This window comes from Parasteatoda tepidariorum, chromosome 1, assembly GCF_982258835.1.
Source record: "Parasteatoda tepidariorum strain Cologne lab strain chromosome 1, Ptep-v5.0, whole genome shotgun sequence".
Taxonomy (NCBI): Eukaryota; Metazoa; Arthropoda; class Arachnida; order Araneae; family Theridiidae; genus Parasteatoda; species Parasteatoda tepidariorum.
The window spans coordinates 8467413-8494688 of record NC_141755.1 but is presented as its reverse complement, the minus strand read 5'-3'; the positions used below and the strand labels follow the sequence as shown (position 1 = coordinate 8494688).

Genomic DNA, 27276 nt, shown 5'->3' with positions numbered 1-27276 from the left:
GTTTTCTCGCAATCTAAAGACCGATGTAACAGATGGTAGTACATTTTCACGTCGTTAAAGCATGAATATTGTTGCTTTCAAATGATAAAATTTGCACGCGTAGAGACAATGAGGAAAAGGACGTGAAGCAATGTAACGAGATATTGGGCCAATAATGGACACATATATTAATTGAAAGACACCTTCTATGTCAGGTACCAATCAAGCACCCTGTTCGCCTGAGGGTTTGTATGTGATTTGGGTAAATTGGAGTTGGTCGGACAGCGTGCGAAGTTACATTGGGCTTAATTGATTTTCAAGCAACGAAGGTAAGGAAGTCCCGAATGACTCTGTCAGTTAACCTGCTTAATGTGAAGAAGGTTTCAATTTATTTAAAAGGATAAGGGAATTAAATTCTAATCTAAGAGTTTTTTATGGAGAACTGCAAACAATTTATGAAATTTTATAAATATATTCTATTATATACATATCATATACATATTATAAATACATTGTATTTTATATATATATATATATATATATATATATATATATATATATATATATATATATATATATATATATATATATATATATATATATATATATATATATATATATATATATATATATATATATATATACAACAAAATAAATAAATACAAGAAAACACGAAGAAAAGTTAAGAAAAACAATATGTTTTATTTATTGCGCATAAGCTGCAAGTATATGCGCAATTAGATGAGTTCAAAATGAAGATAAAACAAAGCAAAATTATAGACATATGAAAAAGGGGGGGGGGGGAATAATAATGAAAAAAAAATAAAAATAACAAACAACTGATTTAAAAAAAAAGGATTAAATTTTTTTAAAAAAACCGGAAAATAAAAGATATAATCTTTTCATCAGCCCACACGATCATATCCGCAAAAAAGAGTGCTTTCTGATATTGTATCAATATAGCCAAAGCAAAATATTAATACAATAGTGTGAGGAGCACACAAAAAAAAATTTACAAAAATTACAACAAATAAAATAGAACACAATAAGTAAAAATAACACGTAAAAACAGAAAATGAAATAAATTAGAAAGAAAAAACAGTATAAAACATAGACTATAAAGCGAGTAGCGAAATCAGATGTACTTACATGGACGGGAATTTTTTCAAGAATTATTTAAAAATGTTTTCACAACAAGATTGCCAGATTACAAAATATGAAAACAAAAGCGCAAATTGAGTGTAACTAGAGGAATTTAAAGTGCCGTTCTTACTGCAGTGCTGAAGTATAATATTACCTTGCTCCCCTCCATTTCGGGCCCATCCTTGGTAACTAACAAATCAATGCACAGCATAACAAATCACATTTTTTATTGTAAATGTAATTCTGATCATAAGAACTCACAGTAGGAAAAAAAATTTAATAAACTATGTCCATGCCAGGAGGCGCTCTTGTGAAACTTTATAAAAAGCGCTGCCTTCACCTGAAATACACCTTTTGGCAAATAATATGCCATTTTTATAACTGCAGTGAGCTTGCAGCAGTTATTTAGGACTGTTTAGTCCCATATTTCAACAATGCCTTTTTCTTGCTAATTTTAAAAATGAAGCAAAACGTTAGTATGAAGAAAAGCCGCAGTTTTGTGAAAATGAAAAGCATTTAAAGATAGTATACATAATTTAAAATAATAGCTTAGAGTTATGGTAATTGATTTATGGCTTTTCTATTTTTCTATGATAAACATGATCAAAAAACAATGTTAAACAACATAAGGACTCCCAATTTGCAGATAAGTGACTAGTAATATAGATTATCATGATTGCGCTAAATAGCGCTTTATACTGCTAAATTCGGCTATTTTTTACGATATAATAGTAAAATAAAGATCAATATTCATTGCTCAGATTTATTCTAATTTCTAAATGCTGCCGAAATAAAATATTTCACTCAGGGACGTTTCATTCAGGGAAATCACTTAAATATCATGCCAATATGTACAGTAATGCGATAAAAAGGAACACCTTCAATCTCTATCAGTACATTTAATAATTTCTGCTACGAAAATAGATACAAAAAACTCACTTTCTCTGAATGAATTTACCTTTTTTTACGACATATTTGCATTCCTGACCCTCAAACTGGGAGGGGAGTAGCTACTATCTGAAAAATATAGTTCTATAATAATTTCGTTTTCAGAGCTGTCGTAAGTTTAGCACCCTTAATGTTAATTTTACTTTTTGCATATTTCGCCATATCTCTTGATAACTTGTTAAGTGAATCAAAAAATATTTGCACACAATTATAAAATTCGTTTATCCAGAAATAATTTCCTGCAAAAAATATATATATTTTAGTAATTATTTATTGCTTATATTATTTTATTTATTAATAGGCGAATTGTAAGTTTAACATGTTTTTACATAATTTAAAAGAATATTACATTTAGTGGCAAAATGCAAAATTTGACTGAAGTAAGTCGGAAAGGAAGCATGTGCTATCCAAAATCCTAGAACTGGCACTTTACAGAATGAATATTTACTCTTTACTTCGCGGAGATAAAAAGGTTTATTACTTGTATTAAATAAAAGTGAGCCATAAGATTGGTTATGCGCCAAATTATTCGGAAACTGGATTTAAAAAATTTCCAAGAAAATAATGTCTTTATAATTGCAACAATTTTACATATTTAATTGCAACAATTATATAATTGTTTAATTGCAATTATATAATTATTTAATTGCAACAATTTTATAATTGCAACAATTTCACATATTTATTTATTTATTTATTTATTTATTTATTTATTTATTTATTTATTTATTTATTTATTTATTTACTCATTTATTTATTTATTTATTTATTTATTTATTTATTTATTTATTTATTTATTTATTTAAAAGCAAATTGATGAGTGTTGCTTTTTTCTCCACTTCATCAAATTATAATTAAAACTGAATGAAAAACAGTCACCACTTATTATAAAGAGCAATTCACTTTTTTCTTTTTTTCTCTTTGCTATTTTTCAATAATCGAGCCATTCATCAAAAGAACAGAGAATTAAATATTAATTTAAGATTTGATGATTTTAAAAACTAGTAAATATTTAATCCCTATTAAAGATTTGATAATTATTTTCTATTTGTTCTCAATTAATCCTTAGTTTTCTTTTGTATATTTTAGTGTGACATGGCCACAAAAACCTTGACAGTTCCAGTTGCCCCAGGTAGTTCATGTAATGGAGCTCTCAATTCAAGACAACTGGTTCAACTTACCGTTCTCTATCCACAAGGGGGAATTATCGGATGGAAAAAACGAACGTTATATATTCTTCTTATTCTCTTGGTTTCTGTCGTTGTCATTAATATGACCCTAATACTATGGATAATCAAAATTCTGGACCTAACTTCGGTCAGTATTTATCATGTATGAAAATTTTCAATTCAGAACCAGTTTGAACAAAGTCAATGTATGTGTGTGTTTTTCTTTAAATGAGGATGGAGTATACACTGTAAAAGATTCCGGGTCAAACTACAGTAAGAGTACTGGCACCCTTGATCCGTGAAATTAATTTTACCGCAAAATTTTCGACTGCATATTTTACTGCAATAATTATTTAATTAGAGTGATTCAGTGATTTTACTATAAATATTACGGTAAAAATTACAGTGTATCATATCGCTTCTTAAAATTTCACCGTCATTTGATCCGAAATTTCAGTGTATTTCACACCACGTATGAATAGAACCGAAAACAATTGGAATAAAGAACAAATAAATGTATATGAACGGGCATACTATAGTTTCGGCTTTTTAAACCGAAGCCATCCTCAATATCGAAACACAAACAAGTATGATAGTAAAAAAAGTAACGAGATTGTTCTCCTTCCTTTATTTGGTAATACACTTTGCATTCTTTCCTTTTTGAACAGTCATTTTGTGTTATGACACTGAGGAGGGTTTTTGTTTATAGGACTGAATTTATGCTCGTTCATATTCATTCATTTGAGGCTTATTCACGTTTTTTTTACCTATTCATATACGAAAAAAAAATTACTTCAATGGAAACTTTAGGTTTAGTTTTACTTTATATTGCTACATGCAAAATCGGTTTAAAAGCTTTTTCAAACAATATTTAAGAAAATGCGTTGTGTCACGCAAATAAAACTCCCAAAAAATGATATTTTCCTTGTACCCAACTCAAAACTCTTAATTTATTAAACTAAATTAATTATTATATCATATACTTTTTTGCTTAATTAAAACATGAAAAAAATACTAACAAGAGTTTATTTAATTTCAAGAAGAATTTAGAAAATAAATTAGTGACCTCAAACAATTAAACAGTAATATGAACATTAAAACGTTGTCTTAAGTAACAGAGCTTTCTGAAATCTTTCAAACTTAATTTATTTATTGTAAATATTGTAAAATAAATAAAAGTTTCATGAAACAAAAAAAACGCGAAATTTATTTGTTTACATTACTTCCTGATAAATACTTCCTACTTTATTGTAATACTTAATAAATATTTATTTAATTTAATTATCAATGAATTCTTCTTTGTTTCACAAATTATTCTAGTCATTAAGATGCTTATTTACTCTAACTATGTAGGTTTTAAATTAATACTTATGTATATTTAGTGTTTTGAATAAAATGACATGATTGGTTAAAAATGCTTGATAGTCTAGATCCAGTAAATAGCTAATTTTGGAATTCTTTTATGATCGATAACAGTTCTATAATTAATTAGATACCTTATTTTTCTTTTTAAACTTAAAAAAAATCATGCACATTACAAAATTTTCTAATAACAAACAATGTATTATTAGAAACATAATTACCAATGTCTATTTCTAAAAGAAATATTTATTTCTGATTGATTACGATTATTAATGTTTGTTTCAATTTTTGATTCTTTTCATGTTTATTTCTGAAATTCTGAGACGTTTATTTTATTACGTTAACAGCTTTTACTTTTAAAAATTAAGCTCCGTATAGATGAGTTTTTTTTTTTACTTTGTTGCGCACAAGAAAGAATTATTACGAGCAACAGTATAAAACTTTTCAAAATTTAACCCAAAATATACACTTTCAAAAGCAATAACTTCAAAAATTCCACTTCTCATCAAATCTTCCCATCAAATTTAAATTTTCAAACAATAAAAACATAATCCCATAATTCTCCTTCGAATAAATGACGCCAATGAATTCCAAAATTCAAGAAATTTCTTCCTTTGATTAGATGATACAATTCCTAAAATGTTGCTACGTAATATATTCTTGGAGGAAATAAAAACAAGCCCTCCTTTACGGAGGCCACAATTAATGTCAAAGAAAACTCTATAGCTGCAATTGTTCGTCACTCAATACATAAGGTTAACGGATACTTTGGCGATTTTCCTTCCTTATCGGTCTCACACCGACACTAGATAACCATAATAGCCTTGGCGCTTTGAAATTTATCGACATTCCTCAAATTAAGTTCGCCAAGGACTCTGTTATCAGAGGATGATATGCGAGACAATTTAGAATACTTGCATGACTTTTTCTTCATTGGTTATTGATCCGAAAAACGGTAATGTCAGATACTGACTTAAAGTATTGAGTTTTAACTACCAGATGCCACGAAATGTTTTTTTTTTTAAATTTTATGTTGTTTCTTTTTTACCTTCGATACTTCCGGAGTTGAAAAGGATTGCTGTTTCATTTGAGTAATTGTATTGTTCCTTTTTTGGCTCTTGTTACTTTATTTTGTTCGAAAATTATTCTGTTTTTGGTTTTTAATCAGGTGATTGGAATTTTATTCCTCAAAGAATTAAAAAAGGGAAATTTGAATAGCATTGATTCTTTTTATTTATTTTTATCACTATTATTACTTTTAGAGCACTTAACGACACTTTACTGTTTTGCTTAAGAGGAGTCTGTTCTACACTGGTTATCATAAATTAAGGAAAATTCACAAAAATCGCGATAACTCAAGAAATTACACATGGAATTTTATGAAACTTACCCACAATATACAACACATAGTAAGGTATTAAACAACATAAAAAGAAATTATCAGACATTAATAGTAGTATAGAAATTAGCACATGTATAAAATAAACAAATTGGAAGTATCGGTTTGCAATAGAAAAAGTACCTTTAATATGGAATATGATTGCCTCTAGAAGCAATACAGCACAAACAGCGATGTGTGATGCTTTCAATTATGCGGTCTATCAGTTCAATAGGAAGTGAGAGCCATTGCTCTTGTAAAGCAGTTGCAAGCGTGGCAAGGGTCTGAGGGGGCGGATTGATGGCAGATACACGCCTCCCTAGAGCATCCCAAACGTGCTCGATAGGATTCAAGTCCGGGGATCGAGCTGGCCACTCCATGCGAGTAATTGTTTCCTGTTGAAGATAATCATCAACAATGCGAGCTCTGTGTGGTCTTGCATTATCGTCCTGTAACAGGAAGCAATCACCAATTGCCCCGGCATATGGGCGCACATAAGCATCAAGGATGTTGTCTCGATAAACCTGAGCATTCACGGTTCCCCTTGGAAAGACATGGAGGTATGTGCGCCCTCCTAAGGATATGCCTCCCCAAACACAGACACTGCCTCTTCCGTATGCATCTCTTTCACGGATGTTTGATGGATGATAACGGGTCCCAGGTTCTCTCCATATCAAATAACGTCTACTGTCACTTTCTAGACTAAACCTGGACTCATCCGTAAAGAGAACAGGCCTCCATTGATCTGACGTCCAGTGGACATGTTGTCGGGCCCACTGCAAACGGTCTCTCCTATGGCGTGATGTGAGCGGCACGCAAATGGCTGGTCGTCTCGCATACAGACCACCTTCGTGGAGCCTTCTGCGCACAGTTGACGTTGACACCAACCTTCCGGTGGCTGCAGCAAGAGAGGATCTAAGATGTGTCGGAGTAGCGGTTCTATTCCTGCGTGCACTTAATGTCAAATATCGGTCATCGGCACTGGTCGTAACAGTTGGCCGTCCTTGACTGAACCTCCTAGATGCCGAATCTGTGGTTTGAAATTGCCTCCAAAGTCTATGAACCACAGATGGACTCACATTTAGCCATCTGGCCACTTCTGATTGACTCTGCCCTGCCTCTAGTCTCCCGATGGCTCTCCATCGTAGTTCTTCAGGCAAATGATGCCTAGAGGTCATTATTACGAATTGGCTATCTCAGATTTTCAATGTCGCAATCACAGTAAAATTTGTGTGCTTTCTCTCAAACTTGGACTTTTATGCTCCAGGCAGATGACGTAAGCCGAGTGCAGCGCCACTAATTTGCATATTGCAATTTTACTCAGCTACTCTTAGTGGACAACATATGCAAATTTTGCACGGTTTGGCTTACTTTTGAAAGAGTTATCGCTATTTTTGTGATTTTTCCTTAATTTATGATAACCAGTGTACTTCCGACAATACCCATATTGAAATAGCCAAGTTTGGTGTACCTTTTCTATAAAAAAATTTTTTCAGTTTTCAAAAACATTTTTGTTTATTAAAAAATTAATCACAAGAAACTGTAGCGGTGAGATATTACTTGATTAAAAGCTTCATTCACTTCAAAAATATACAAATTGGAAATAAAATACTCAAGCTCTTAAAAACAGGTGCCCATTTTCAAGACTTGCCAGATATGAATGAAAAGAAACTTAAGTGATTTGAAAAATAGTGATTGAAGTTTACGTTCTATATTTCAAATCACTTTTCTTCTCATTCATGTCTGGCAAGCCAGGAAAATGGACGCCTGTTTTTGAGTGCCTGAATTCCAATTTGTATATTTCTGAAGCGAATGAAGTTTTTTATCAAGTAATTCTCATTGGTTCATTTTATGTCTCAACATGTGCCATTTTTCTAAACTTAGACTATGTCATACAATTGAATTTAAAATATATATAAAAAACAGAGATAAAGCAAAAGAAAAACGCCTTGGAATAGCACTATGATAAGTGAACAAAAATATCTTCGAGTAATATTGCTTATAAACTCCAAACATTGCATACAAGTAGTCACGTAACAAGCAAAATAAAAACATTATTTGGAAAATTGATTCACTATTTTCTGAGAAAAGGCACATCTAAATTTAACATGAGCTGAGTTAGAACATTTAGATTTCTGTAAGAATGATAGACTATCAAAGAGGATTTATTATGAGTGAGAGATAAAAATAACGTGCTATCTGAGAAACTGAAGAAGAATGTTTAATTTACTTTTGGACATCGCTTTAGTTCTTATCACAATAAACACATAGCTATAAGAAAATGTAGTCATCCAGTGAAATTTGGTTAAATCTTATGCATTTCTATTAGCAACATTCATTATCATATTTATAATATTTTTTAATGACTCTTAAACAGTTGCTAGAATACTATGAATTCTGCGTGCCGAAAGGTGGCATATAATATCGAAAACAATTAAAGTAGAAAAAAATTTATTTGAATAAAATACTCTTTTCATTTCATTTGTAGTTTTAATTACAAATATAATTCAAATTAAAACTAAGATGCTACCCAAACCATTTATTAACTACCCAAGGTAGATGAGAATAGGTTGTTAATAACGTTCTTGATATTGAAAAAGAATTTTAAGTTGCGTAAAAAAACTTTTAAAATAAGTTTCTGGTAAATGAAGACAGTTTCTGGAAAATAAAACTTTTGGGAATATTCGGTGATTATGCGGTTCTTCGCATCTTTCCAGAATTCATAGGATACAAACTATTATCAATAATACTAAATAAGCATTTCAGTGAATCAGAAAATGTCACCTATCAAACAGTGAGCCGTGTTGACTCAAGAGCGTTCGCCTTCCAATGAGGTGAACCGGGTTCAAATTCCAGCGAAGGCTGGTCAATACGAATTCCGCATCCAGCTTGCACCGACCACAGTGCTGACATGAAATATCCTCAGTGGTAGATGGTTCATGGGCTAAAGTCTTCTTGCCGTTAGGCTTAGCTGGTTTTTATCTCCACGTAACGCAAAAACGAGTTAGTACCATTAAAAAGTCCACCACAAAGACAAATTTCACCCAATACTTGATCCCTTGTCTTCTGGATTGGGTTCAAAATTACAAAGCTACGGAGTTGAATATTCGCAGTCGTAAACCCAAATATTGGTTCGACTGTTCAATAGTGGCCATAAAATAAAACCTATCAAACAGAAGTCCTCTAAGCTGGTATCTCATCCATGCCAGTTTATTTCCCTTATTTTCTCAACACCCAATTAAAATTTCTTCAACACTTCATTCTCAAAACCTGGATCAAGAGAACTGTAAAATTTCTTAATGAAAATGAACAAATTCGTAGAATTGCTGTTAAAGAATCAATACTTTCAGCTTATCTCAAAACAACAGTTAAAAGGGAAAAACCAATGCCAACAACACGCTCAATTTTTATCTAATATCGACCAAACAATCGCATCTATACAAGTCCCCTGGTTCCAATTTTTCTTCAACTACATCCATCATTCCCATCTATTTTTTTAATAAAAAAAACTATAAAACAATGAGACCGTCTTGAAACTATGAAACCGTTAACCTGCAGTTTCTGGCCAAATTATTAGACGCAGTATGTGATTCTATGTAAAATATTAATTATCAGGTGACAGCTTTATTGTTTATACACGAGTGAAACCGGTTTACACTGTTTACGTTCGTGTATCAATTAGTTAACGTAATAATGCAATACGTTAAAAAATAAACACAAACACGGGAAGTAAAAAATCTCCAGAATAAAAACCCATTACATGCATGTTTAAATATAAAAATATTGCATATAAACACGCACAAAACATGCAATTATTAAAACACTACAGTGAGTCAAAAAATTTGGTCTAATTATTATAATATACTAATAATAATATATCATCTGATTTATCGAATCGTCGATATATTATATAAATTTAACCAAATGATGCACGAACGTAAGCAAGTGCAAACTGGTTTCAGCCGCTCAAAAACAATAAAGCTGTATGGTACGACCTGATAATTAAGATTTTACCAAGAATCCTATAGTTTGTCTAATAATTTGACCGGAGACTGTGTCACCAAAACCTTTAATCTTATTAAAAGATATGTAAACTTCATTTTTATATATTTATCTGTTTATGTAATATGTAGTTTTTTTTTTAAATAATAATCACATAGCATGCGTAACTGTCCCGGTTTTCTGTTAAATTATTTTCTCTTCAGTTTTGTTGCTTTTCCCTTCTAAGGGAAAAAAAACTAATATACCGAGAAGGCACAACACTAAGGAAGTCTCAAGATCGAAAAGTTTGATTATGAGCAAAATTTGGTGTAAAAAAAATTATACAATTATAAAACTCAGTATAAAGTCTTATCTTTTGATATTCTATCCTTCGTTTTGTCCGGTGAAGTTGCGTCGTTAAAGAATTTTGTTCTCGCGACAGTATGTCTTCCGGGTGCTTCCACCATACACAATTCTATGCATCTCTATACATAATATTTCTATACATATGGATATAAAATATTATTTTCAAATTTTTAATAAACTTCTGGCCAACTTTTAAAAGAAGATATGATACACCGAGAAAAAAGTAGGACCTAAACTACCAGAATGTGGAAAACCGAAAATCCCGGTAATTTTTGAGGAAGAACTTTGCTAATAATTTTGGTAAAATCAAAAATAAAATAGGTTTAAATTACTTGATGAATTTTGGTAAGTGTGGTACATTTTGGTACTTTTACCATGAAATCATAGAGAATGACGTAAAAACCATTTAATCGGTAAATCTTACTACTCAGTTTTGTATTTTTTGCTAAATGAGTGATAACAAAAACTATAATTTAAAAACCAGAATTTTTTATTAACCTTTTCCATACGAATAGAAAAATTACCAAAACTTATGTTTTAAATACCGAATGTTTTTGATTTATTATCAGAATTAGGGTGTTATTTTTACAAGAAATATCATTACGACACAGTATGGTAATTTTACCAGCATTTTTTTCTCCGTGTACTACGGTGGGCTTCTAAATCAAGTCAATAATTTGAAACATCCTGAGTTGAAATTGTTGCTGTTAATCTCTCAAAAGCATTGTCAGTAATTTGAAATTCAAGAAAGTTGTTTTGTCTGAAATTCGCCACATACAAGATTTCTTTTTTCAAAGAATATTTTTTATTATAACTTTTTATTCAAAACTACAAGACTTAAAGATGTAAAAACAGTATTGTATATTGCTATCAACCAATTTAAGTCAGGTCATTTTCAAGATAAATTTTTATTTACAACTTTTGTGTCAGTTATATTCGCTTAAATTTTAAACATTAAAATTATTTTCCGTTTCCTTTTGATCTAGGAAGGCCCTGGAAAAATACGCCTTTTGGATAAAGGTCTACAGTTATATAGTACAGTTGAATTCTTGGATTCATTGAGTGGAAAATATATAATTGTTGACCCTGTAAGTATATTAAACTTAATTAATAAAATGAAATTATAATAAGAACTTTAAAAATTAGAATTATAACTTTTTTTGTGTTATCATGAATAGCTTAATATTTCTATTTAATAATTATTTATGAACTGAAAAACCAAAGCTCCACTTAAAAATCTTGATTTATAGTTTATATTCAAAAAGAAATTTATCTATACATCTATCCATAATAATAAACGCGGCTGTGTGTGTGTCTGTCTGTAATCACAATATATCGCCCCAGAAGCCTCGCAAAGGCACGAAACTCGGCATATAATTGTGTTTTGACATAATGAAGAAATATTTTTTTTCTTTTTCAAAAATTTGGGTTAGTTTTTTAGTTATCAGTCATTTTGTAAGAAAATCTATGCTTTTTCGTCTTCAAAGAGCCATATTCAAAAAACTATTAAAAAATGCATATACTTTTCTCCACTCTTATAAATGTATGCTAATGCGAACCTTATAATCAAAATATTAATTTTCGACAACTTAAATCAGTAATATACGAAGGAATTAATAATTTAATTGTAAGGTTCACATTAGTTTACATTTATCAAAGTGGAGAAAAGTTTAACTTTTGCATTAAAAATGTGGCAACATATTCGATACGTAAATAGAACGCTTCGCTTTGATATATTTGTCGCTGTTCGTAATTGTTATAATAAGTTTTTCTTCTTCTTTCCACGCTCCATTTTTTTTTCTTAAGTTGTTGTTGTTGTTACTTTACGTCGCACTAGAGCTGCACAATGGGCTATTGGCGACGATCTGGGAAACATCCCGGAGGATGATCCGAAGACATGCCATCACAATTTTGATCCTCTGCGGAAGGGATGGCACCCCCACTTCGGTAGCCCGACGACCTGCGCGCGAAGTCGAGCACTTTACGGTAGCACAGTTTAACGAGGACCAATACCGCACACCCTCGGTTCCCTACGCAGACTGATCCAAGTGGTCACCCACCCGCACACTGACCGTAGCCAGTGATGCTTGACTTCAGTGATCTGCTGGGAACCGTGTCTTAACGATCAGTCCACTGCGGAATTTTTTTTTTTTTTTTTTTTTTTTTTTTTTTTCTTAAGCGAAGACGATAATTTTTGTAGCGATATAGAAATAGAAATTGATACCATAAAAAATTGTATAGAAATAGAAATTGATACTATAAAAAATTAATTCGTTTTCGTGTTCTTTTCATGTATTTAGCATTTTAGTTTTTTTTCTTAAGCGCTGTTTTCTGAGGCCTTTTTTTTAAGAAAAAAAAACAAGTCTCCACCTGATAGTTATATTATAGGTTAGGTTACCATAGGCCTTAGGTTACCATAGCAAAGTTGCATCTTCAAACATCCTCAAGAACTATAACGCATCTGCAGCAGAACTGGATATGAAGACAAAATTGCAGGACAGGAACACTTTAACTGTCCACTAATCTTCAAATTTCCTGCTATGTTTTAAAAAACTTTATTTGTGAAAACCTTTAGCGTGGCGGACAGCTGGCCGCCTTAGGCAGCTAGTTTTTAATAAATGCATTGTTGAATTATTTTTATTGAAGGAGGAACTAAAAAATTTTCAATTTTTATTAAAAGAGTGAATAAGCAATAAAAGAACTGAAAATTTTAAACAATTAAAAACATTTGAATATTTCTTAAATCAATACTGTTATTTTGTGTCAATATATAATATTAAATTTCAATTGTTCAATACGAATTTGCTCATGCTCTGTAAAAAATGGATGTCACCTTAAAAATATATGAAAAACAAATAGAACGGTGAGGTAAATTTCCCTTCTGCTCGAAGCGAGATTCGAACTCGAGTTCCTCCTGCTACGGGGCAAATTCCTTGCCCACTACACGACCCGGTCAGCTTTTTTTTCTTTTTTTTTATCATCTAGTCTTCTGCTAGTTTTATTCTAGTTAACAATCTCCCACACAATGCACTACTATGAGGTTTCCAGTTGAGGATACATTTTTACCATTTACTTGAGAGTTCCCGTTTCGTCATATACCACGTGATTTCATGACGAAATAATTCTTATAATTAACGAAATATAGCTCCTAAGATTGCTGAATCATCAAAATCGAGAGTTTTATTTCTGAGAGTGAACGGTAGAGAACGAGTGAACATTGTATAATGAATCAGGAGTAATCAACAAAAAGAAGAGCAATTCTAGCTCTCACAAACACCAAAATAGTTCTGGAATGGACTGTCATGAAACACAAATAAGTTATAAACCTAAATAAAGAGTTAAAATTTAAATTCATTACATAAGCTGTTCATTAGTTCATTTGCTTGATCTTCTATTGGTAGCAAGCAAATATTTATATTTTCTAATATGAAGAATTGTTGGTTTTATACTTGCTTGTTATTCAATATTTATTTAAGCATTTTTTTAAAATTATTATGCACTTTAAATTCTCATAAATATAGTATAACTTTATATTAATTAACCCAAAGCTAAAACAAAACGTATAGTATATATATTCCACTTCATGCCTGCTTAATTAATAATAACTAAACAACAAAAAATGCTTACATTTGAAGAAAAAAAACTAATTAATGATTTTTTGACAAATTTTAATCAAAACACTGCTTGCGGGGAAATTCAAAACAAACGAACCACTTTTATTTTTAAATTCTCTGTCGGAGTTTACCATCATCTAATAAAAGTGTATTCTTTTCCGTTTCTTATTATCTGTAAATACTTCAACTAAATGCCTTGTGTTTTTTCTCAAATAAAATCGAATACATTCCCTAATTCTTTTTTTTCTCGTGACATCTCATCGCCTAAAAGGTATAAAACTCAAGGTAAAGATCAAACGGTGTATCTTACCAATTAAAAGTGTTTTGAAAATGTTATTTTCTGAAAGTACTTGAGTTGACTTTTGGCAAAAAAAAAGAAAAAGAAAGGGAAAACTGTAAAGAGTACTTTCTTCTCTTTTTTTTCGGATGAAACTTCCTTTTATTCTGATGAAACTTTTTTCCGGTTTATTTCTGTCTGTTGCCAACTATCGTCTGATAACTTTACTTTTTAAGTTACGTTACTCCAAATCTTTTTTATATTACAAACAGATATTTTTTAGCAAATTTTAATGCATAAACAAAAAATATATAATATAAAAATGTGTTATTTTTTTATAGTTTAATGAATTTTAAATACATATTTTTACAAACAAAGAGAATATGAAAAACTTAATCAACAGCTAATAATAATACGCCATTTGTTTGAACTCGCACTACAAAAAAGTTACTGAAAGATGTTTTTTTAAAAAAGCATATGTAATTTTGAAGAATAAAAAGAATGTTTAAAAAGAAAATTAAATGATTTTACATAAAAATAACAGTAAAGATATTATTTATTTGAATGTAAAAAATTTGATATAATTGTTTTAAAAATTAATAATATTTTGAATTTGATATTGTTTTTATTTAAGCTATTTTTTTGTGTTTTATGTTTCACATTTATTTCTCATTTGCATTTTATGCATAACTCTTTTAATTTGCAAATAAATTATCTCAATATTTGAATCCACTCAGCAAACGTGTTTGTCCTGTAAACTAATTAACATTAGATTCAATTGTTATTGAATAAAAGAGTGAAAATAACCTACCTTTATTTAAAAAACACCACTTACTTATCATTGTTTCGGTTAACTTCCTTCAAAAACAGAGTAGACATATACGAAATGTTCCATAACTACCCCCATTGAAACATATTTTTTAATAAAAATTATGCTTTATGAAACATAAATATATTTTTTAAAGTATAAAACACAATTAGCATAATTTTAGGGATAAACTTCTATCACCACCGAAAAGTGATGCCCTGTAAAAAATAGATACTTAAATAGATTTAACTTTCTTCGATTTCGACAAAAACGTTTCCTCGTATATGCACCGAACAAAAATTTAGAGATAAATAATTATCCTTATTTCCTCGAGGAAATTAATTTCCTTATAATTAAAGAAATATTTCGTCATTCTACTTTTTTTTCCAAAAAAAAATATCTCGTCGTACGTAATGTATCTGGATTTTCAATTTGTTTCTTAACATGGCCACCATGTAGTTGTAACAACACAACAAAGATAGATAGAACACAGAGATAAATTATACCCATGCCCAAAGCAGGATTCGAATCCCAAATCTTCCTGGTACAAGGCTAAATCCTGGACCACCATGCATTCCGGTCGTCTTTATTCGCCACTTTGTTTTCAAGAGTCTCTATTCAAGCATGGTCATTCAAGTTATCAATCTCCCACAATGCACTACAATGAGGTTTCATGGCGAAATGATTGTCAAAATTTACGATTTCATACTACTCAATGATTAAATCGTCTGAATCTTCAAAACTCCAAAATGTGCTTCTGAAATTTTACTACCTATTTTCATTTCAGTATCTTTTTCATTTTAGTTTTTTTTTTAATAAAATTATGTTGTTTTTTTTATTCCTCTTGAAAACCTCAATTCAAAAAAGATTTATTTTATTTCAATATTTAATCTAAATGTTTATTTTTCTCAGAGTCAGCCATTGAAAATCGAATCTGATCGAAATGTTTCCATGCAAGCACGGAATAGTAGAGGATTCATTACAAATATCCTAAGTTTAGGTAACGTATATTATTGTTAAGAATTACATCTAAAAATATTTCCCTTTCCGTAAAAAAATTTTAGATAAATAATTATGCCACTCTGATGTAGGAGAAGCCGGTTTACAAGCTATTGGAAACTATTTCATCATCCGAGACCCATCCGATAATGTACTGTTGCAGGTGGACTCTCATGATATGGTGGTTTCAGCCAATCACATGGTAGTATCTGGTAATGGAATATCTTTCTTTAGTTATTTAACTGAATTGCAATATTCCGTATAATTAGGTTAGTATATCATTTCAGATGAATGAATTATTTACTGATACAAAACAGAGTAATTTAGGTCTATAACATAATACTTTGAATTAATCTATTAGGTATTATTATATAACAGATTAATTTTTATCTTTTGCGTAGTATTATGTTAATTTATGTTTAATTTTTTGAATTCAGGACCCCAAAAATAGCTGATCAAGATAACATGGTGATTTTATATAATTGACTTACCTGGTAATTGAATATATTTTTTAAATTAAAATGTATAATGAAAAACTTTGGATGGTGTATTATAAAATTACGCAAAACTAGCATTTAAAGTGCATGTTCACCAATACAAACTGATTAATGCAAACAAACTCTAATTATCTTAATAGAAAAAAGTGTTATCATTACGCTACATCATAATGTGGAAAATAGCATTTGATGAGTTAATTTTAAACAACATTAAAAGTAAAAATAATGGCACTCTTATTGGTATTACAAACAAATGCCTTCATTAACGCTAAAAAGCATAACGATGAGTAGGTAATTAGAAAATATTAAACGTAGAAAATTTTGTTTCAAGAGTTATGTACGGTAAGGACATTTGTGGTATCAGTAAAAATCATAATTCAGGTTTTAAAATATATAATATGGTATTTAAACTATTTTTTGACAATGTTTCCGTTAATATGGTAATGGTTTACCAGAAAATTTGATTCTCAAAATTATAATTCATTTATCACACGTTTAGTAACAAATACGAAACTAAAAAATTTATATAACTGAATAAATAGTTTTTATGCCAAGCTCTAAGATTTCATGATAAAATCTCCAAAATTTACCAAATTTTAACACACATTACGAAACTATAAATGTAATAGGTAAGTTTTACCAAAATCATTACCAAAGTACTCCGGTGAAAACCACCATGATTTTTAATGTCCCCATTGATCCAGAAACACAGTAAATTTTATCATTTTCTGGTATTCTTGACTATACTTTTTTATCAGTGTAAAACTAAGTACATTTTTAGTAATCATTGTAAAAATAGTGTGCCCTTAACAATAGTTTTATTCTACATAGTTCAGAAATTCTACATGAGTCCCAGTTCGCTTAAAGCTTTCATGTACATAGATCATGTTCGGCGTAGTCCTACTATTGTTGAAAGTTGAAACTTGTTTTACTAAATATTAAATTTTCTTAAACTTTGCCTGTGAAATTCTTCAGTTCAATTTAAAGAGATAAATAATTCAATTTAACACCTTATTAAAAGCGCAGCATATTTACACGGCATTGTTGCTTTAGGTATAGATATTAGACTTAAACTTCTAATAAATTTTTCTGAGATCGCAGTTTCAAATTATTAATTAGGAATCTTAACATGAATACTTCAAGAAGTTAGGTCGGTCGTATCTAAAATATTTTAAATTAGACTGAAAATTTTATTCTTCAAAACTTTTTTGTGCCTAATTTCTTTATTTAATTTTGTCTCTAAGTTTTTTAATTGAGGGTATTTTAAGCATTTCTTCACTTGGTCTTACAGTACTGTGGTTAAAACAATAATGCTAAATCATAATTTTCTTAAATGAGTTTCCGTTATTCACAACAAGCTCATTAAATTTTAATCACATTTATAATAGAATAATTACTCATGACTTAAATGTTTGAGTAACCACTCTCTCATATTGAATGTTTTGAGATATTTAATGACTAAATGAACTTACCAGAAAACTTAGTTATTTGTATGTGGCATCTTCATGGATGAAATATCTCATTCTTCAACTTGAACTCTAGTCTATTTAATCAAAATATTTCCTATGATAAAGAGTTGTATAGAAACTAAGTTGAGTTGCTGTTTTCAAATTATTTTATAAATGTTTGCATTTTACTTAAGCTTTCAGACCAATAAAGATGAGTAATGGAATAATAAAGCGTCATTTTTTTTAAATTATACAAAAAAAATTACTTATTTTTATTTATTTTAAATTATGCATTGTTGTTCTTACTCCATGTTAATTTACGCTCTTAGTAGCTGTAAAATGTTCTTAAATACTTTTAATAAAATTTTAAGCAACTCTTTACCTTACTTTGCATAAGAATGGCTTGATTTTTGTTTGCATAAAACTGATGAAAGTTTACATAAAGTGTCCCTTTGTTCAATTTCCTTCAGCCAGTAAAATATTTGATGTAGTCAATGAATAACAAGCGAGATTTTATTTCATACAATTTTTTAATGAAACCCAAAGTATTGCTTATTGTGTCCACAATACTATACTCGTAAAGAAATTAAAAATATTTTAAGAAAAAAATTAACTGAATTTTAGATCGTTTGTACGCAAATACCATAGACTTGTCACCCGTATGAAATTGATGATGCCGCAGCAGGTTTTTAAATTTATTGAGTTGTTGAAGTTTTGAATTTCTACAGAGGGTTTTGCATAACTTTACCTGTTTGTGGTCTAGCATTAACTTACAACAAGATTACTCTACAAGAAAATTTTTAGGAGCATAAGACTTTATTGCCTATGGACTTGATTGTCTGGTTAACGTTTTTAAATACCACTGATCAGATTGTCCCCAGCTTCATAGCTTCAAGAAAATGACAAGGAGAGGTTCGTTGCGATTTGTCTCAAGTGAACATTGCTTCTAAAAAGAGATTGGCATCATTTATCACCCTTTAAACATTGCTTGCGTGCCATGCGTCGCCCTCTAACAAGCAAAAAACATTCGGCACACCAGCAACTTCATTTATTTTTCAAAACAGCATATTTCTGATTACATGGCTTCTGTCTCGTTACGAATAGACTGTAATTAATAAATGCTAAAAAAAGAAAATATTAAATTCTCTAAATAATTAATAAATTTAAAAACAATAAAAGCATTAAATTTTCAACTAACCCTGTAGTAAACTCATCTTAAACTTTCCAATTATCTATCATAACTTGCAAATTATATCGTATACAATCTATCCATTTTCTTAACGTCAAGTATATTCCATTGTATGATAATTCGTATAGATCTTTATGCTAACGGTAGCTTAATAAAGCTTAAAAAGATTAAAAACATAATTAATTTTTCTTATTTTCAATTTAATTCAAAAAAGGTAATTCATCTTTTTGTGTTCTCGTTACAAGTATCCAAGCCTATTAGAATCTATGAAATATGAATTATAAGAGAAAATTAGTTAATGTTGAAGAGAATTCACGTTAACGAGATTAAATTGCAATTTATCTTATACAAATATTTTCATTTTGAGCTTTATTTACTATTCCTTTATTATAAAATACTATTAAACAACTTAAACGAGCTTTGGCATAGCTTTGTATAAACAATTCGATTTACAAACTTATAGTTGGAAATGTAGAAAAACACAATTTTTCTATTACATATGCTATTCTAATTTTCTTCAAAACAGTTATTTACTTTAACAAAGTTGGGTCAACTTCAATAACGATACAAACAATTTAATATCATTTCTGTATTAGATATTTAGTCAAACTAAGTAAGTCATAATATTCATTATTTGCAAGATTGTTGTTTACAATTTAATAACATAAATATGGAAAAAAATTTAATTCTGCATTGTATTAAATTTTAAAATAAAAGTAAAGCGAAATATTGTACTATGATATTGTTTAAATATACTTTACTTTATATACTTTAATAATACTTTATATGAAACCATTTTGAAAAACAAATTATTCCACAAAAATAATTTATTAGTTGTGCATTATGTAAACATTGAAAGCTCCTTTTCTTACATTTTCACTAAATTTCTAATAGAAAATAATGTTTTTAAAGTCTTATATACTATACTTCAAGATTTATAAATGCTAGAATTAATAGTTAAGTTTAGTTAATTTTTTAATAAATTCTTTTTTGTCTGTAGAATCTGGAGGATTTCGCTTGGATGGTTCATTAGAAACGCCTTTAGCTAGGGGAAGTGCAACAAAAGACCTTCGGTGAGTATATTATATACTATTCAAAACTTTCAAATGCTGTAAAAATTTGTAAAATCATGAGATTAAACTGCTTTAAATCAATAATTTCTCATTAACACTAATTTATAAATTTTTCAGTTCGCTTTAAAGGAGGGAAAATTAGCAATCAAGCATTTAATTTAAAATAAGATAAATATAAAATTTATAAAAATTTCTCACGTAATTTTAGATTTATTGGTTAATAAAAAAATCATAGAAACTTTTTTATAAATATTCAACTTTCAAACATATTCGTTTTTATTTCTCGCAAATACCATCAATATCACTCGATTTAAATAGATTTCTTTTCCTTTTGTCATCTACATTTTTGCAGTTTGAACTTTTAAATCCGGTAAGAATTTCAGGTAAAAAAAATAATCAATAAAAGCGGTTAAAAAGGAATAATATTTTTAACTTCAGTTTTACTTCCTTTAACAGAAAAATTTTTAGCCTAAATCAGTAAAATTTCTCTTTTTTTAAAAAAAAAATGTCTAAAATAGTGTATTTATTTTAAAATAAAAGTATTATACCTTCTATGCAAAATATGGCATTAAATTGTTTATGGCATTAATTTAATAAAAATAAATATGGAAGGAAATGTATTCTACATTGAATTAAATTTTTAAGATAAAGTGAATGTACTATATTGCTTAAATATAAGCTAAACTTTGGTTTCATTTTAAATTTTACTTTAGAGTTGGTTTAATATTTTTATTCTAAGATTTTCGTTTTCGTTTCATGAAATTGGAAACGAAAAAAAAAACATTTTACATTACATTTACCAATGAATTCAGGACTTTATTCTTATTACTGCCAATGAATTCGTTGATTATTGTTCAATTGCTTGATTACTGCTTCATTAAAATATCTTAAACAATAAACAAAAAAAAACATTTCCTGTTCTCTTTTTACTAAAGTCAAAACACCATTACCCCAAGTATATATTTAAAATTTAACGTTTACATAAAAATGCTTTTATTAAATTATCTCTCTTATCCTCTATTCCTAAAAATAGAAAAACAATGTATTATATACATATGTTATATACAACAATGTATTATATACAATGTATTAAATACAATGTATTACATACGATGTATTACTTGTTTTTAAATGTTTCAAGCAAACTTTATGGCAGTTTTATAGACAATAAAAATTTAAAACACTTATGTCAAAACTAGTTGACGCAAAACTAAAAGGAAGGAAATAAATATTGTTTCTAAACTTTTATTTTATTCTATCATTTTACTTCATTTTTTAATAAAATGAAGCGTTTCAAGGCAAATTTTGGCAGCAAAATAATGGTATACTTAAACATTTGCGTAATAAGTAGCTTATTAGTAGTATTAAATTTGAAAGGTAAATTTTGGAATACTTCTTACATGAAGTGCGAATACTCTATTTCTTGATAAATTAATAGCATGCAATGCCAATTTTGATAATAATAATATTTAAAAATACTGTTATCATAACAAACTAGTGCAATAGTTTGTAATTTATAAAGCATATAATAAAATGCTACCCTAAAAAATAAGATGTATAAAGATTTGGTGGAAATAAATATAGTTATGAAACACTCTTGGAGGAATTTAATGAAAAGAAACTATGTGATTCCAGAGTTAAATAAGAAATAAATCTCATTTAATTCTCCCGTGAAATCATTTATTTTTTTTACATCTTCCTCACAACGCTCCAAGTAAGAGATGGAAAAAAATCGAAATCTTCCCGAAGGAACTGGATTACGAATCATAGTCCAGGATAACAATAATAATAATATCGGGAGGGGAAAATAAAATACATAAAAAAAGAACAAAGTCGGGGAGAAAACTTCTTATTTTTGGTTGAAGCTGAGTTGTACTTAAGCCAGTTTTATGCTGTCTTCATCTTCTCTAGACGGACTATTCCAGCTTTTCCTTTTTTTTTTCCTATTTTAAGGGAAATGTTTTTATTTCTCCTCATCGTAGTTTACTCCTCCCTCTGACATGATGAGTCTCTTTTGCAACGCTATTGTTAACGCTGTTCACTGTCCATTATGACGTTTTCTGACAGATATGTGGGGAATATCTCCATATTGCAATTTGATGCAAAAAATATATATAAGAACAAAAATATTTATTCGAAGCAAAAAAGTATAAATCGAAAAATGTCAAAATCTTAGTATGTTTAAAGATTCCAAATAAAGATATGAGAACAAAAACGAAATTACGAGTCCGAAATGTTATTTTTGCATTATAGTTTAGAAAAGAAAATTTTCAAAAAAATTAAAAAAAACCTCAAAGTTGATAATATTTTTCAAAGTTAAAAATAAGTCTATCTAAAAGTTATAAAACGAAAAATTAGTTCAGGTATTAAACTTAAAGTGCACGAAAACTGATTTTTCAGCGTTTCGGATGAGACAGTCTCGACTCATTATTGTACTTTTACTCATATAGCAGAGTTCTTTTTTTTCAAAGCTACACTGTAAGAAATCCAGATCAAATTACGGTAAAAAATATACCCGCACTCAGATTTTGAGGCAAGAAGTACGGGCACTCATATAAAAAATCCATTTTTACCATCCAATCCATTGTTATTGAACAAAAAACCTGATATACCGTAATTTTCTCAGTAATAATTCACTGCATTATTACTGTAAAACACTGAAATCACTAAATCACTCACTGAAGCACTCTTATTAAATAAATATTATTGTAAAAATTGAGGTTTAATATTTTGCTTTCAAAATTGGCTTTACGGTAAAATGGATTTTACGCATGTTGCACCCACAGTACCGGTACTCTACACCGTAATTTTTCACAATATGTAACATACCCAGAATGTTCCTCAAAGCCCACCCTTAATGTATATTTTCAGAATGCTTATTAAAATTGAAAACAAAAAGGAAAATATAAATGTTTAAGAGAAAAAAAACGCTACCGTAATTTTTTCAAATTACAGAAGAGAAATTAATGCGCTAAATATCAAAACAGGTTTAATTAAAGATTGGGACAGGTTTAGTTAGAGATTGATTTAGTTTTTTTGCTAACCATATACTAACGTAACTCATCTCTGTTTTCTCCCTAAATTAAAGCTATGTGTTGATGATCACTACATCCGCTTTTCTTTAATTTACAGTATGATTTATAGCATTTTCGGTTTTTTACTCGCTTGAATATTAATTTGTTGCCTACTTTCTTCGCTTTCCTTTTCAATAACGATTCTAAAACTGCATATTAAGGGTAGTTTTAGCTAAACACCTTGAAATTAATTTTTTAAATGTTTGACATCTGATGCATAGTTTTTATTTAAATCTGGTGACATGCAGTTTTGAAAAAAGTGGCAGAACTAATTTGATTGTGTTGGGAAATTAAAAAGAAGTTCTAAAAATTGCTTTTCACGTCCTTTCAATTTTATTTTACTCTTACAACTGCGCCTGATAACGATTATTTAAATTTTGATGAATTTTTTATTTTCCATTTGTTAAATATCGTCAAAGTTTTCAACCATGTGTTACATTTTAAAAAGGTGAAAATTATATGTTACGTCAGTTCACGTACGTTAAGTGTATAATTAAGGAAAATGACCTGGCAAATTATTTATCTTTCTGGTAAATGATTTATGTTTCTACTTAAATTAATCTTATTTTAATTAACTTAGAAGCTCTGAATTCCTGTTCACTCCGCTCACAAACCCTGGTTGTTATTTCTCGTTTATCATTGTTTTACTCTTACAATTTGATTAAAAAAATCTTTGCGTTCATGAAAATATAGGTATTATAATCTTTTATGAGAGCACATTTTATTAACGCGTTAATCACAAGAAATAAAGGTACATCTGGATTTCAAAAATAATCAATTCAACTCGAAAAAAAATTTAACTTAGAAGAGCAGATTGTACAACACAATAAAAATTAATGAATGGGAAGTAACTTTACTAGATAGCAAAATATTACGATAACCTTATATCACACAGCAGTTCGCATCTCTGTTCGCAAATTTTATCTCTGTCCCGTCTTAATGAGCCTAAAAATTTCAATAAAAATATTAAGACTTATGTATCTCTCTTATATTTCTGTTATACATTTTTTTCTGTTGTTACTTTTACCATCAAGTCAAGCGTGAGAATCGCAAGAGAGATTAATTTTTCGATAACAATGAAAAAGATGTTAAGCTTCTATACAGCAATGTTTAGAAAAAAAAAGTCAAAAAATTACTTACAACATCAAAAAAAAAATTGGAATTTCAAAAAAGACTTTCATTAGTTTCATAATTCAAAGTGGTCGTTCTAGCACCAGAAATTTGAACTCCGTAGTTGCATTTCAGCTGCCAGCAGATTGGCCAACATGCTTTTTACTGCAATTTTAACATCAGATAATTCTTAAACTAATAACCAAATCTTTTTTTTTTTTTCAATGAGCTCTTTGTGCATTTTTCTACACACCTTAGCAATATCAAGTTACTAAATCTAATAATTTTATGAGCGACAAAATAAAATTTAGAGAAAATCAAAAACACGAAAAAAAAATTAAAAAAAAGGCATTTAAAATTGCAAATATTCGAACAAACTAGAATTTCAAAAAAAAAGAGCTTGCATTAAGTTTATCAACAAAAATGGGTCTGTATAAATTTCTACTCTGTAGTTAAATTAGAGGCCCATATATTTTATTTCTACAAGTTTAACAGTTGATTCAAGTTTAATTCTTGAATGTAATTTTTTTTATTCCACCACACTCCGAACACATATTTTACAACCCTTCGTAGTTTAAAGTTCCTAAGTGTAATAGTTTTTGTAGCGTTAAGAAATAGTAGCGTTAAACTTAATACCTTTTATAGGGCTAAGTTTAACACCCAATACAGCACTTACCCTTTAGGATGATTTTTTTTAATAATATAGTGAGATAATAACGGACGTTTTTTGTTACATATAATTAACAAGTAACCCAAGGATTTTATCGTTTGAAAAATTTTCCAAGAAAATTTTTCAGTGACAGTTTTTTTTTTTCAATAAAAACTCCCACTGTTTATAGTATCACGTTTGTGTAGCACATTTTGTTTTACTAATACCATCTTAAAACTATACAAACGTTTCAGGGTTAGAGCTAAAATTGAATTGCTATTAATGTTTCAAATAACTATTTCCCAACGAGATCTATTTGTAAACGAGACCTAACAAAATCGAAATTTAAATCCGTAGAACTTCTTAAAAAAGTCTAATACATAGCTTATCTGAAAATCTGAGTTTTTAGTAACTAATATGCTCACATATTTTACATTTTGTTTCTTATAAAAACTATGGCGAAGAATTTCTAGTTGTTAACTATACGAATATTCATATTGAATATAATTAAAATATATGAATAAATTATTATACTCAAATTTGTAGCTAACAGAATGTAAAAATCATTAATATTTATTTCTAATATAATAAAATATTCTAATATAATATAATATTCTAATATAATAAACTCGCTTTCACTAAAGTAAATTTTGAATAATTTCTGAGTTTCTGATAAATAAATATATAAATATAATTATCGTTACATGAAAAGAACTTAACTTTATTATTCGCACAGTGAATTCAATCTTTTTAACTAAAATACCGTATATTAGTATACCGTTAAAATACCGTATACAGCTTTATTTTGAAATTTTATTACAGAAATCAGGATGAATAGAGATTTTGCGTTAAGTTGGCGCTATTTAATGTAAGAGGAAAGAAACTATTAAACGCATTTAAAGGCACATAAGCAAGAAGGAGAAATTATTGATTTAAAATGAGTTATCGGAGTCCCTTAGAATTTGTTAAGGGGTAATATAAAAATATTATTCCTAACTTTTAGGGTATTTTCATATTTTATACAAAACTGTGAAATCCAATTTAAAAAAATACGCATTCATCTGAAATTTGAATAAATAGTTAAATTAAGATTTTCTACATAATTATCGCATAAGTAAACTTAACGTTATTATTCGCACAGTGAAGTCAATCTTTTCAGGTAAAGGGCGTGTATTAGAATGTTTACAAATTTAATCTAAATCTTCTTACACAAATCAGGATGAATAGAAATTATGCACTAAGTTGAATGGAAGAAGCTATTAAATATATTTAAAAGCACGTAAACAAGAAGGGGAAATTATTAATTTAAAAGGAGTTATCGTAATCTCTTGAAGTTCGTTAAAGGATGATATAATAAATATTATTTGAAACTTTTAGGGTATTTTCATACTTGATCCATAACTGATTTAATGTAAGAAAATTATGCATTCATCTAAAATTTGAATAAATAGTCACATTATCATCTTCTATATTATTATTTTCCTTTTAGTTAAATTAATATTATTCGAACGCGTAATGTTTGTTACAACCTCGTCGAAAATTTTACTTCTTGTGTGCAAATATAAGCTTTGCGATTTCAAACATATTCTATTATTAGGATAATATTTTTCTGAGTTAAGATAAAATTTTAGTAATATATTTCAAACATTTAAAATGCATCCTTTCGAAGAAATCTGACTTTAATTCTATTATGATTTTTTAAAGAATATATTGCTTCTTAATTTATTACTTAACGAATGTAGTAAATATTTAAATACTTTTAAATTAATAAATCTGCATCTAAACTATGTTTTACATTTGTCTTAACATCTTAACAGGTTCTGTTTGAAACAGTATTAACTTAAAACATTAAGAAATTTAACACTTATAATACATCAAAAAATAGGTAATAATAACGAAATTTTATATTTTTTCCTATTTTACCTCGTCTTTTATAACATTTTATTTTTAAATTCTAGAAACTGTATAAGGAATCGTTACGAAAAAGAAATTTCTTTCGTGTCATGATATGATGATGAATTATAACTTAAAAACATGAGTTTGACGTTTACTAATTTTGAATTAACATTGAGAATTTTCAGTTTGCTGTCAAAAAAATGTATAAAATATTATATTAATGCCGTAAGTTTTAATGAAAAAGTAACTCCATTTAAAAAAATATGAAGTACCTAAGTTCTTTAGTTTTAAACTGTGCAATAAGTAAGAGTTGTAT

General features: G+C 28.7%; 1 protein-coding gene and 1 long non-coding RNA gene across 3 annotated transcripts in view; one reads left to right on the top strand and one right to left on the bottom strand.

Annotated features, from left to right (window-relative positions):
- The window catches only part of LOC122270675 (uncharacterized), a 234375-nt gene that overhangs the window by 191146 nt on the left and 15953 nt on the right, over positions 1-27276 (bottom strand). The window lies entirely within an intron of this gene.
- Positions 1-27276, top strand: part of LOC107441432 (delta-sarcoglycan) — a 71427-nt gene that overhangs the window by 29160 nt on the left and 14991 nt on the right. The window contains exons 2-6 of the mRNA XM_043049169.3: positions 3160-3387; positions 11313-11414; positions 15938-16025; positions 16117-16236; positions 20159-20231. Coding sequence (XP_042905103.2) covers positions 3166-3387; positions 11313-11414; positions 15938-16025; positions 16117-16236; positions 20159-20231 — 605 coding nt within the window. The 5' untranslated portion in view covers positions 3160-3165. The remainder of the gene's footprint in view (positions 1-3159; positions 3388-11312; positions 11415-15937; positions 16026-16116; positions 16237-20158; positions 20232-27276) is intronic.